This window comes from Myotis nattereri (genome assembly GCF_964212035.1).
Source record: "Myotis nattereri genome assembly, chromosome: 1".
Lineage (NCBI taxonomy): Eukaryota > Metazoa > Chordata > Mammalia > Chiroptera > Vespertilionidae > Myotis > Myotis nattereri.
Genome location: NC_138075.1, coordinates 87,449,816 through 87,464,465, shown reverse-complemented (window position 1 = coordinate 87,464,465; position 14,650 = coordinate 87,449,816). Strand labels below are relative to the sequence as shown.

The window sequence follows — 14,650 nt, the reverse complement described above, 5'->3', positions numbered from 1 at the left end:
TGTACTGAGAGTGGCAGCGGTGAGAACAGGAACCAAGAAAGAAGCAAGTCTCCACCCCCGGTCCTACTCCCCTCGCCCTACAGGGAACTTCTGTTCAGAACCAAGGGTTCATCCTGAGCTCTACCATTTGCCTGCGTAACAACAACAACAAAAAGAATCACACAAGCTGACATCATGCCATGTTCTGAGTCCAAGACCTTCATTTCACGTTTTCTTTCTTTTAAAAAAGTCTTTATTGTTGAAACTATTACATATGTACCCTCCCCCCCCCTCACTGACCCCTTCTATCCTGCTCCTGCCCCCACCCCAGGCCTTCACCACACTATTGTCTGTGTCCATGGTTAGCATATATGCACACAAGTTCTTTGGTTAATCTCTTCCTACCACCCACCCGGACCCGCCTTCTCTCTGAGACAATAAGGAATATGATACTTGCTCTCAAACACGAATGTCACCCGGCAGACATAAATGCACACAGTAAAATGCCATAACAGAGGCTGGAAGACCCTGGAGCTTCTGAGACCAAGAAGACCTCCAACTTGGATAATCTTGGAATCTCTACCTTCTATGGAAGCAGAACCATTTTTAAAAAAATGCTATCTAAGTTTGGGACAACCATTACAGTAATTTAGTGTTATTCTGAAGAATGTCCTATCTTCACTTACCCTCCATGACTATTGCTAAGAGACCCATTAAAAATCATTGCTTAAGTAACAGCCTAGTCTTTGGCTAAGGAGAGATCATGTGTTGCTTAAATAAAAACTACAGAAAAAATCTACCAGTTAATTCAAAATACATGCCTGAAAATAGGGAAGAGAAATTCTATGGAAATAGTAAAGCGCTTTCCTAATGTGCTCAGGTGATTTTAAGCACCAACTGTCTTGCATATTTTGCAACTGTTTCCTTCCAAAAGCTAAAAATGTCTTGTATTTTACAGACAGTATTTTAGCACTGTTGCCTGTCACACACATAGGCAAACTGTTCAAAAGCTTCAATGTTGAAATTAAAATAAAACGTATGCCTAGAGTGGTAAATATTCCTGGATTGATAGAGTTGCAGCAGATAGACTCCAAAAATTGACTGAAGTCTGAGATATTAGAAAGACGAAAAATTTATCTAGTTTTAGCAAATGTCAAATCAGCAGCTATTGCTTTTAAGATTAATAAAAGATATAATGGTTTCCAGATAGCCTCTAAATAGAGATTACTATGAATGGGGAAGTGATTTACCAACAGTCACCACAATGAGATTTCTTTAAAGGTTACAATCATCAGTTATTTAGCTGAAACACTGCTGAGAATGCCTGGTCATTTCTTGAATAATGCATTATATTCATTGTAGATTTGATCTGTATTATAGCAATACAGATATTTCTAAAATAAGGGAAAAAACTATCTGTTACCTTCCAATTGCTTAACATATCATTTCCACGAAGTAATTGACTCAGGACATATTACACACTGTCACCTGGGTGTTCTTTCTGCAAGCATAACTTGTAAATAATCTGTACACAATGGGCATCACAAAACCAACTCATCAACCTTGATAGACTTTTAAGAAAAGATGAGATGAATACAGGGCAGAGTGAAGGACCTTTCTGAAGCAGTAAATTAAAATGATTAAATGTCTATATAGTTGGGGTGATAAATTTAAGCTCTAAAATTTAATTATTAACATGGATAACTCACCACATTTTTTAAAATGTTGCCTACGATGTGTAAGTCCTTCTCGTATAAATTTCCAAATGCCTTTAGGTTTACTCAGGAGACTGCTTGGAGAAGCACCAAGTATACTGTGTATTGTTTTATTGTTGGATTATGAACTGCACTTCCCAGGATGCTACAGGCTATTTATATAAGCTGGTTTATCCATATGAACTTCTTCAAGGGCACAACATAGAAGACTTAATAAATTAAAACGAGTTTCTTTGATGTGGTTCCATGAATCTTTGATCAGTATGAGTAGCAGGTTTGCATTAAAGAACTAGAGTAAAGCAATAACATATACATATACTGTGTACCCGTTTATAGAAAGTGTCCATTGCATTTTGCATTCCTCCCAACTTCTGAGAATCGGGGTAAGTAGTACAGAGCCACTATACTCACAACTACAGCTTTAGCCTCTCACCGGTTTACTAATAGTGGGAACAACATGTTACAACATGGATTCTCTGCCAAAAGCCGATGGAAAGTTTACAATAATAAAATCTGTGATCTCCTTCCAGGCTCCTAAACATCCAACCCAGCCTCCTTGTTTTTCTCACTGACATCGCCATTCCACAGACTGAAACCCATGAGGGCAGAGACCATGTCTGCTCGCCCCCCCCCCCCATCTTTATCACAATAAGTAGTGAGAGAGCTGAGTTGATTGAAGGCAACAAAGCCCAAATGAATTAGTCACACTCTGAAACTGAGAGAATTCTCACCTGGAATTTTTGAAGATGGTGATACAAATTAAGTATCATCTTTGGAAATGAATGTGATGTGATAGAAGAACACTTAGACAGAAAGGCAAAAAAAAAAAAAAAAAAGGAATTCTAGTTTTATATCTGTGAACACTCAACTGTAAACCCTTTCTACATCATTCCCCTCACCTGTAAAATGAAGGCACGGTTCTATGTGCCCTATAATTCTGAATCTCTAAAAGGCCATGATTCCAAGAGTAAGCAGGGCTATCACAAAATAGAAGAATGGACAGACAAGGGAACCATTGGATTTTTCTGCTTTGGTAGCTACTGCCACCACAAAAAAACCCTATAAACTACTTCAAAGAAAAATGGAAATAAAGGAAAAGATGATTATCCTAAACAACTTAATATAAGTCCAGTCCCTCAAGCAACATATTTAAAATTTAATAATAACATTTTGTACATTGTGTGATATATAAGCTTTTGCACTTATCCTTCCATCTTGCATGATTTGGAATAAACATGAAGACAACCTACTGACTAAGGATACAGTAAATACTTACCAGCATTACTATATCCCTGGTCTTTAGCCTGGGAAAATTCCCTACAACTTTAGCCTCTGGAACATGGACTGTTGTGTGGCCAAGTTGACACCTACATTCTCAGGTCAGAGGGCTGTGAAAGGACAGCATAGATGTGCCTTGGCTGGTTTGTACTCTGCTGTCTTAACCTCACATCTTGCCCTTGAGAGCTATTGTATTGTATGTTCTGTTCAAGCTTTGAACGTCAGTCTTACAGTCTAGAGCCGGAGTCTGGGAACTACGGCTTGTGAGCCAATCGGGTGGCAGCTGCCTGCGTTGTAAGCACAGTTTCATAGGCCACAGCCACGCCCTGTTGTCTATGGCTGAATTCATGCTGCAATGGCAGAGTTGAGTTAATCCCCAATGTCTAAAATATGTACTATAGGGCCCTTTACAGAGCATGTTTGCCAACCCCTGCTCTAGAGGAAAATAACACGCTGCAATTTAAACTCTAATTGTCCTTCTCTCCTAAGCATAGGAAACACAAACCCTAAGTAGCAATGGCAGAAAGAGGAACGGACTGAGACATGCACATGCACAAAGATGATCACACCTCTGAGCACAGGACTATAAACAACACTGCTTCTGACCCTCATTTTAATGTAAGTCCTCTAAGGGTTACACTCCCCACTGTCCCCTTGCCTACAACAGCCAAGAACGCGGACCCTCTCCAAAGGTAGCTGTCAAGGTGTCACCACTAACTAAAGAACCTGATTCCTCCCTGAGCGAAGGTTGCCTGAAATTCTGCCAAATGTCCAGTTTTATCCCACACTCATCAAGGGTCTAGAAACTACGTCAGGCACAAGAAACTAGGAGATCCGTAAAGTCCTATTGAATGACACGCCCTTAAAGTTAGAAAAATCAATGACCAACACCGCACATGCACTGAAAAACATATGCATACATACTGAATTACCGGAAATGCCATACATGTTTAGGAGTTACAGGAGCACACAAGAAATACCTCTCTTAATTTCCAGAGTGAAGAAGGCCTAAGATTTTAAAATAATGATTTAAGGGTAACTGCACCAAGATTTGGAGGACAAGTACATGTTTATATTTGCAACTTCTAGGCAATATGTATAGAGACTTGAAACATTAATACGTTTCTTGTATTTTTTTATTAATCAATAAAATCATTGCTCAAAATGCCTGCTACAGTTGAACTCTGTTTACTTCTTTTCTTTGGTGACTAAAGACAGAAAATATTAGCTCCACCCTTTAGCAATATTCTCATACTCCACCCAGCAATAAAAATTTTCATGTATTAACATAACTTATATTAAACCCAGGAAGCACTTTAATGTAAGTCATTTCATTCCCATTTCTCCGAAACCTTATATAAAGTGATAGAATACTTTAGGCTGACAAATTTTTTTTGAAAAGAAAATAGAAATAGAAGAGGTTCATTTCACCTTCGCATGGTGTCTTTCTCATGCAGAGTTCAGATTTCCACATTTGTATCCCTTTAAAGGATTTGATATGCAGGAAAAGAAGAAAGGATGATGGTAAACATTTCATCTTAAAGACAGCTACAGACCACAATATGCCACAATGACCAGAGGCTTAAAACTTACCTTTTACAGATGTGTTTGGGGGTGGGCCTTCCATTCGCAAGTTCCATGGAGGGTCCCCCTGGTTAGCAAAGTCCCTCATTTTCAGATAGCTAATTGTAAGTCGAATGATGGACGCCTTGTCCAGCTGGCTCGTGATGGCTGCAGGAAGAGGCAATAACTTGGCCAATTCATAGAACTCAAAATTTTCTTTTCCCCGGCGGGAGCGTGCAGCATCTCGGGATTTCTCCTTTCTCAATGCTTGTAAACTGAAACCAAAGAAGTGACAAAGTATTGTTTAGAACATATGATTTTCTCATCAGATAGAAACTGCTTTCTTTTTACTTCCCCTTTCCCAGCAAAAAGCTACCAAAATCTTCTTCAAAATCCCATGGGTCATGGTAAAATACGTTCCAGACAATGTCCACTAAAATCATAAATTTTACTTCTGGACTTATATGCTATGAACTCAAGTGCAATGAGTAAAAAGCATTTGCTTGGTAGGGGTTTTCCCCTCAATTGACCATGCAGTAACATACATTCCTTGTTTCTGAAACATAGGATTTACAGGTGATACTTGATCTCTTCAGCTATAAGCAATTTAAAAGATTGAGCTTGTAGATACCTATTCTCAGATATCTATCATATCTATTCTCAAGCTTGGCTTTGTCCATTTACCTATTATTCTTATGGGATTATATGCCATCAAAAGGATGCATTCAAAACCATTATTGCAGTTATCATCTCAGAGGAAAAGGAAAAAACAAAAGCAATTCACAGAATCAACAAAGAAAATGTTGATGTTCTTCCAGCGCTCAGTACGGATCAAGACCTCAGTCAGATAAAGAAAACATCCTATTGAAGAGGAAGATGTCCATGTAACTTTATAAATGTGCTGGTAATTTGTTGATAAGAGAATACTTTCATTCTTTTATCAATGGACATACACTAACGAATGGATAGATTCCCTAAATTACTAGAGGATAAAACACATTGCCCAGAAAAGTCAAACTTTATGATAATATAAATTTAATGTTGAAAGACAAAAAGCCCTGTCTGAGTTATTAAAATTTATAAACATTATAGACATATTACTTCACAGAAGAGGCAACAGGTGGGATCCAGCATTTTTCTTTAACTATTCATGTGCATTTCTGTTTGAAGTTTGCTCACATTGCTGAGGGCAGAAGCTTGGCACCACTGAAGTTGCCTCTGAGCAGCTGACAGAAAAATTCTACCTACTCTGAATTGCTCTGTTTTGTGTCTGACAAGAAATAAACTCAAGATCAGACACCAGAGATAGGTAATTGGGCAATATTTACAGTATCCAGATACTATTAAAATCATTTATAGGTATCCATTTTATTGAACTCCGAGGACATTTTAAATTTTTGAGTCGAGCATGCTGGTTTTCCCTTATAAAATAGTGAGAATGAGAAACAAGGAAGGAAGTGAGACCAGAGGAATAAATCAAAGTGAGTTTAAAGTTGTGGCTCCCATCCCTACTAGTAGAATATGGACAATAACATTCCAGGTCACATTAGTGTATACCTTATATTGTTCCTGGTGTAAACATTGTATTCAGGGTAGACACCCAAACTGTCTTACTAAATATCTATGTAATTTAAGTAATGCCATAATGTTCTGGTCTAATATCCCAAATTATTTCATGTTTACTCTATTAATAAAATATTCTGAATTAGCTAACTAATATATTTCTCAGAACTGGACAAGTTACTGCTATCATTCTCAGTCTCAGCAGTCTTAGGTGACAAACCTTTGTCTCTTCATATCTCACGTGGTAACTCAGGCAGAAACCTCCTTAATTTACAAGGAAAAGACTTGTTTTGCCATTTATATCCCAATATCTTAGCTGGCCTCCATTCAATTCTATAAATGATCAATTTTGGCTTATTGAAAATCTATAATAATAAAAGTGTAATATGCTAATTAGACCGGATGTCCTTCCGGATGACCTTCCGAACGAAGCCAGGGCTGCAGCCACAGGATCGAGGCAGCTGCCAGGGCTGCGAAGGGCTACTCTTGCATGTATTTTGTGCATTGGGCCTCTAGTTACGTAAATAAAGTGAGAGGAGCCTTAAAATATGACCAAGTATAAATCTAACCAAGATCCAGGTTAACATCTTAAGATAAAAGAATGAGACATATCCCTCTCTATCATACAAGCAATCTACCTAACACCATTTAAGTCATCTGTGCCAAAAAATTCTCTTTTCACATGTTCCTCTACCCCTTATGGAGTGCCGTGGTTCAAGTTCAGTGCTCTGTCCTCTTTATATACTTGTAATTGAATACTACTCCAGAAGGTGGGCTGAACGCACAACTTTTTTTTAGTCCAATAAGTGACTATGACGGAGCTCTGCAGCAGAGGTTGGAAACTCAAGGGCTCACAGGGTTAAGGCAGGGAACAGCAACGAGTGAAGAGGCCTGGAGGACAGTAGCGCAGGCAAAGGGCGGCACACACACTTCCAGCTAACTACCGCTTTGGTGGCAGGCAGGCCTGGTGTTGCCAGAGCTCTGGTTTTTCTATTTCTAAAGAACAAAAACTAAACTTTTACATGGCATTTCAAATTTTATGTTATGTTTTAATTTTGTGTTCGCTAATTAAAGTTCTAAAAATTACAAGTCCATTAAAATATGTCATTTGGTCAAGAATGGAGCAGGGATGCATTTTTATAACTGGGGAATAATTTGGGAGACCGCTTTTGAAGGTGGTTTTAGTGGATGATATATATGATTTTCCTTTAGACATGTCACTCAAATGATCACAAATGGACTCATTTGTTATCTAATTAATATTACTGATATTCATGCTGGAATTTCTCTATTCACCCGAAGCAACGAGGGGATCAGACAATTACTCTGAAATTGATATAAATGCATAAGCTTATCAATAAACTAAAGAAAAAAATAATCCTATGGGAAGGAAAGCTCAAGATCACAGGAAGCAACCCAATGGGCTCCAAAGCCTAGCTGAGGGGAAGGGGAATATGTGGACGGGAACGCCTTTTGGCATTCTGCTCAATACTGCCCTGACACCTGACTGTTCTGAAACAGCACAGAGCACAACTCACTCTATGTGTTCCTGCTCCACCTTCTGTGTCTTTCTGCCCCCCTCCCCTCCTTTTTCACCCTAGCACACACAGTTACCCCACTGGAGCAATCTTCTTGGCCATAAACTCAGTAACAAAGGGTTTCCATGACTCCCACATCACATCATTATGCAGACACCATAGTTCAGAAGACTTTCAGAATGATAGCACTGTGTCTGTAATAAGAAGTAATTGGTTTTGAGGGTAACAGCAATAAAATATAGTCAAAGGATTATAGAAGTTATAGAGATGCTGACAAAAATAGATGAAGCTAAGGACCTTAAGACAACAACACAGATTGAGGATTAATCTTTGTTTCTGCTTTTGTGAAGTAGAGCCTATTTATAAGCAATTCTCAAATTGAATTAAGGACCACATTAAAACCTAAAATAAACTTAGTATTTATACATTCTGTTCTAAACCAAAAAAGTATTTATAGAATACTAAAGAAAGGATGGCTTATTTGTACATGAGCAAAATGTTTGATCTCTGCCATTTAAAATATGATTAGGCTTCAGAGTCACTAAAAGTACTCCCTGGGCCAAAACTCCCCACTGCAGATGCTCATGTAGGAAGAACAGACTACCTTATTCCTCAGCAAATCAAAATGCCAGCGCTCTTAGATGAGGTTATTATCAACATCACCAGCACTACCACCAACTAAAAACCAAAAAATCAACAGCCACTTCAAAAGGGAGACATTGTAGATATGTAGATATGTGGAGCTAGAGACAAATAAAAGTTGGAAGTCCTATATGAAGTTGTATGTATATATATATATATTTGGGGGAAGATAGTAAATGAGTTTCAGATTATCCTTAGGGACCCCACCTCCCCAACTAAAAGGGTAATGATCTAGTATCTTGAATTTCTCCTAAGCCTTATTAAGTTAAATTTTCCCCTTCTTCTTGTCATTGATGTTGCCAGAATTCATTTATCACAAACAAGTATCTCTGGTTTCAATAATATTATTTAATCTATGTTTCTTCTCAACACCTTGAAAGAATTTGTACAAGTTTCTAAAGCTATACCTTATGCACAGATAACAAGCAATCATAAACTTTTACTAGTAATGACAGTGCACATTAAATGAAAAGTGATTTTTTTAAATCCTTTTATGACTCTTAAATCCCTTTGGCAAGTTGTGTATTTTGTGCAAAGACTCCTGGTGAAGGAGTTAAAGACACATGTTGGGCATTTGCGACCATTATGATTCTAAGTCACAAAGTTGAGCCTTAATTTTATCATTTTATAAAATGAGGATGACAAATAGGGCATTTTTGGCAAATCCCCTGAGAGTTAACTATAAAGTAGTAAACATCTTGGACAGTTCTAGATTTTAACAATTAAGATAGTTTATGAATTCTAAATGTGGTAAAGTCCACTTTAGAATTTCACAACAGAGAGAAGAATTTTAAGAAATTGGAAAGCTCAGAAATGCCCAAAGTAAAGTCAACCCATCCTTAAACTTGGAGTGGAAGCTCTGTAGCCAGATCGTGGACCTTCACATCACCAGACAGTTTCTCGCTGGGCAACCTTGGGTAGGCCTCTCAAACATTTTAGGCCTCAATTTCCTCATCTGGAAAATGGACATTTTAATAGTATCCTCTTCATAATATTCCTGAGAGGAATAACTGAGCTAATCTGTGCAAATTGCTAAATGTCTACCATGTTGTAAATATTACATAAGCAGTAACTCATTATAATAAATGTAAAAACTTATATGAGGAAAAAAAGCCCAACTGTTTTAATCCTAGTACCACATCTGATTACCACCCTATTTCTCCATAATTCTTTATAAATTTTTTAACCAAGCTTCTTATCTACTATGTTTGACTACATTTTCTATAATTCTGAATACCTGTTTGCTTTCCTCATTGTCCTCTCAGACTCCTTTCTCTACTGCCACTTATGTATGACCTTCACTTTAGTAAATTTAATTTCCCATGTAGCGACAGTAAAAGTCAAACCAAGGAAAATAAAGTCAGAGGCCTAACTTCTGCTTGGTGACAACATTAAAACTGCCTATTTTTTTTAAAGTCCTACGTGTTCTAATAGTGATTATTATCAAGTTCTGTCTGACACCTTTTTCAGTGTCTTCCATGCCAGCAGAAGGTAGACGTTAAGTGCATGGACTGTGGAGCCAACTTCCTGTATTTAAATCCTGGCTCTATAACTTTCTAATTATGTAAATATGATAAAATTACTTAACTTATTTTGTCTCAGTTATTTTCACCTGTGAAATGGGATGATAATGCTATCTGCTTCCTAAGATTATTATTGGAATTAAAGTTATTTGTTGCAAAACATTTACAATTGTGCCTGGCACATAGTAACACTATATAAGATGTGTTTAACAAAAAAATCTTAGCTCATCTCACACTGATACTTCTATGCTTTGAGGTCGACAATGTTCATTTATAATGCACACTCTGCTCTCTCCAATATGATTCCTAGTCACTGGTTCTGACATATAACATTAGGTTCCTAAGTGAAGTAAAATTCTGTTATTGCAGAGGTTTTGATTTTTCATCCTAGTCCTCTTTATGCCTATAGTCTATATGTTGTATACTGAAGCTGCACTTAATGAGTTGTTCAAATAAAAAAATGTTTCCTTAATAACAGATTTAAAAATAAATAAATGATTATCTCTTCTAGGAAAGGTGGTCATTTTTCAGTTTGCTAAAGTTGAAAAAACTGGCATTCAGTTGCAAAACAAGAAATTTTGTTTATACATAAAAATTAATATTCAAACAGGTGCTAAGTCCAAAAGCTTGTGACTTCTATGGAAGACTTCAAATCTGCAATGACAATTATTATGTAGAAAGGGTATATGCATACTCCTAGTGGAAAGATAATCTTTCAAAATATCTTCCAAAACATCACAAATCTTAAAGTTCTCCTTGTTGGTAGGCAAGGCAACAACCCCAGGACCATGGAGAGCTCACACAGCACTTCTGTTGATGGGAAAGTATGGGAATGCAGCAAGCAGCATTTGCTGCTTAGGTCTCCACACTGGGAGCAAGGCTGTCATGAAATAGTGCTTGTGCTGAAATTAGCAAAACATTTTTTAAGGTATAAAAAGTTAAACAGGTACAGTCACAATCACCAAACCAATATTATGAAATTGACCCACAGTTTGCAATCTCTCTGAAGCTGCCATAGTACTGGATAAGGATGCTACTTGTCCAGGATGGAAAAAAAAAAAAGACAACTTTGTACTTGCTGAGTCATTACATTAAGAGAGGTAGGCTATCCTTTGTGGCTTGTCAAATTTAGCTTTGCAAAATTGATTACTTTGGTTTCTTTCTTTACAGAAGTGGTTATGATAATTATGGAAATAATATAGCTGAGATCTACAGAACATGATAAAGGGAAAATAATATTTATCACAGAGAAACAACTTAATGGTTCTTCCTCTCATATGATGTCTTCACAATCAGATTTATCATTTTTATAACTTATATTTGTGGGACTGCTTCTAATATAGACGTAATTGATAGATACACACTATCTCTACACGAAAATCCTCTAAGCCTCAATTTTAACACTGACATGTAAACTTTTAGAATACAATAACTAGTCCTTATTAAAGAACATGGCAGGTTTGAGGCATCTAACTATCAGGAAAAGGAAAGGTAGGGTCAGAACCACTTTAAATTTTACCTTTTAAAAGTACTGCTAGGGAGCCAGACAGGCAGGTTTTATGGATTTTTCCTACTTGTTTGCTTAGGAGAACCCAGCACTACAGACTTCTACTATTTATCAATTAATCTGGCATGCAGCCTCAAAGGAAGAAGGTCGACCTGTATTAAAAATGCAGCCATCAAAAATTCATCAAAGGCTTCAGCATTTTAACTCATGAACCTTTGAACACCTGCACACTTGTCAGATCTCTGGTCATAGTTAACAGTGAAATCTATAGGTACTCCATCCAGTACCTACACCTGCCCTGACATGAGCTGAATGAGGAGGTTTCCCAGAGAAAAGATGAAGATTCTATATGCACTGCTTGCTTTTCCTTCATTAATTTCAATAAAATAGCCCTCCACACATTAACATCATATAGAGTTCAAAGTCAATCAAATCAGCCTACTACAAAGAAAAAGAATCTTTCAGGATTATTTTCCCTGTGATTATAAATATGAGCTTTCTTATAATGTGTTATAATTGAGAAATGCATAAACAACTATTACCTGGTAGGATTATGCACAACATAGCTCACAAATTGAAGTCTTTAAGATGCTCCAAGAAAAGGTAATCATTTCAGAAACTTTCCTTTAATGTGTGAAGAAAGCAGTATACTATACATTGGAAGTTAAAACTGGAACCTTCAAGTTCAAGGTAAGAACCCTCCTGCTTAACTAATGCACTGCTCATAGCTGTCATCATTAATTTATGTTAGCCTCTGTAAACATCAAGAGTATAATAGGCCAATTTCACAACTAAATATAGATGCACATTTTGCCCTTATATAAATGGCAGATTGCTGCCGTAGATCATCGCTGCAGCAACACGTCAGTAAAGATGCACTGTTTGATGGTCTGATGCTCACACAATATATAAAACCAGTTGTAATGGTTGTTTGGAAGCAAAGTGTAACATAGCAGCAAAATTTCATTTGTTCCACAAACTCAGGATATATTAAGCTTGGCTGACAAAGACTGTTTGATGTGCTAAATCAGTTTGACCTTCATTCTTGCTTTATTTTTCTCATTTAACATGTGAAATGACCATTATTTTTCCCCATGTAAGAAAATATCATGAAATTGATTGCTTAAAAATGTCAAAAAAACAACTGCAACTGCTAACATTGGATAAAGTATTAAAATGAAGATGCATTAAATTTTTTAAAAATATATTCTGACTGAATAATCATGACCCATTTTTTTACTTTTGGTAAATAGATCAAAAGACTAATTAAAGCCATTTAACTGAATGCCTTTCCTCAAGTTCAGAAAATGCCTTGTGTACGTTTGAACTTAATAATTAAATTAATTGGTTTTAGCCAATGAGCATTTTTATTCTTAATACTTTAAATAAAAGGATTTAATTCCAGAATGAGTCATTGGAATAGTAATAAGAAAAGCTGAGAAGTCTGCACAATCCTTTTCAACCAATGGTCACCTTGACTCAAATAACCCTCAGATGAACCACAGCAAGACCAAACTATTCATTGCATGCTTTGGTGTCTGCCAAAAACCTCATGAATCAAAGTGTTTTGTTCTTCATTTTCCCCCAGAACTTTAAGCCATACCACTGGCAGTTCCGTAATAATGGAAAAATTGCTGCTTTATCAAGTAATTTCTCTCCACCCCACAAATAGCACTTTACCTTGGAGCAACTTGTATATTTCACACCTTAAATTTCTATTTACCAAATCAGCTAATCACTTCACAATTGAACTCAGAACAAAAAAAAATTATCAATTAAAGTGGTTGAAACTCCTGCAAATTATCATTTAGGGATGAAGTAATTGCTTTCATCAGGGCAGAAAAGCCCGCCAGAACAGAAATGTCACTTTAGATTAGTGTTCTCAGTCCTGAAGCTATGGATGACACAGCTGATATAAGACTAAATGCCAAGACCAATCAATTGCTTTTGTGGCTCTGCTCTGAGCTGCTGTAAAAGGGGCCATTTTCTAGGATCTACTCTTCATTATAGTAAATGCTATCTCCTTGGTAACATAATTCCATTTCTCATAAATTCTGTCTGAGAGCATTGTCCTAACAATGAATGTTTGTGGAAAAGAATGCTGTTGGTTTAATGCACAGAATTCAGTGTGAATGGCTGTCAAACTGCTATAGTTTACTAGTTCTTAAACAAAATTGAAGTCTTATACATTAAAAAGAATTCTTGGTAAGAAATGATTGTCCTGAACAAGTAAGATACTGTATTTGAAGGTTTTGTGTTACTGGTTTAGAGTTTTCACTATTCTAGTGTGTATCTGTCCTGTACATGAAACCAGTCAGCTCACACCAGTGGTGGGTGAACACTTCACTTACTTTCTCAGCAGTGCAGTTTGCAAATGTGAAACCTCAGAAGCAAATATGGACTCATTAGGCAACTGCATGTGATTTATCAATAGCCAGAAAGGTGTTGAGAGAAAGAGAGAGAGAGAGAGAGAGAGAGAGAGAGAGAGAGAGAGAGAGAGATCCTTGAGCTCAGCCCTTCCTGGAAAGCATCCAGATCTTCATTTATATTGTTCATCCCCCTAAAGTTACAAGAATCTAGGTTCCTGGCTCCAATTAAAAGGAAATTGAAGAAGATAATACAAAGAGAAAGCAGCAATTCCCTGCCCTGCTCTCTTCAGGTCTGAAGTTTAGGAAGATTTTCGGGGCCATGGCTCTTTGCTCACCGTGGAATACAGGCTTTCCCATCCTGCTGATCACACATGTGTAACTTTCATTAACAGTAGCAGGAGGCCCTAACCGGTTGGGCTCAGGGGATAGAGCGTCCGGCTGCAGACTGAAGGGTCCCGGGTTCGATTTCGGTCAAGGGCATGTACCTTGGTTGCGGGCACATCTTTAGTAGGAGGTGTGCAGGAGGCAGCTGATCGATGTTTCTCTCTCATCGATGTTTCTAACTCTCTATCACTCTCCTTTCTTCTCTGTAAAAAATCAATAAAATATATTTAAAAAAAAAACAGTAGCAGGAGTCAGGAGCCCAGACTGAGAGGAATGTCTACTGCTAAACATTTGGAAGGGACAGAGCATCTCTGCTGAAAGGCAGAATGGGAGGGGCTGGTGGGCTCCCTGTGATGGCGGGACATTGTACTGACCATCCCTGGGGGCTGGAATCTCTACCACTCCAAGGAACTACAGTGCTACACGTGTTGTTTCTGATTTTAAGATTATTCAGCACCACCAAGGAATAGCATGGACCTTAATATCATAACAGTAAAAGCTAATCTGAAAGCTTACTATAGTTCAGCCAGGGTCCAACTGTTTTAAACACTATCGCATTTAGTTCATGACTGACTGCCAATATCAGCGA

General features: G+C 37.4%; 1 protein-coding gene across 12 annotated transcripts in view; it reads right to left on the bottom strand.

The window, feature by feature from the left end:
- NPAS3 (neuronal PAS domain protein 3) overlaps positions 1-14,650 on the bottom strand; it is a gene marked incomplete at its 5' end in the record, with an annotated part of 907,100 nt that overhangs the window by 610,841 nt on the left and 281,609 nt on the right. For 9 of the 12 annotated variants that reach the window (XM_081089875.1, XM_081089876.1, XM_081089877.1 and 6 more), the window contains one exon: positions 4,566-4,810. In XM_081089875.1, coding sequence (XP_080946001.1) covers positions 4,566-4,810 — 245 coding nt within the window. Of the gene's footprint in view, positions 1-4,403; positions 4,455-4,565; positions 4,811-14,650 lie in introns of all 12 variants that reach the window. The other 3 variants (XM_081089871.1, XM_081089881.1, XM_081089882.1) reach the window with 1 other exon arrangement.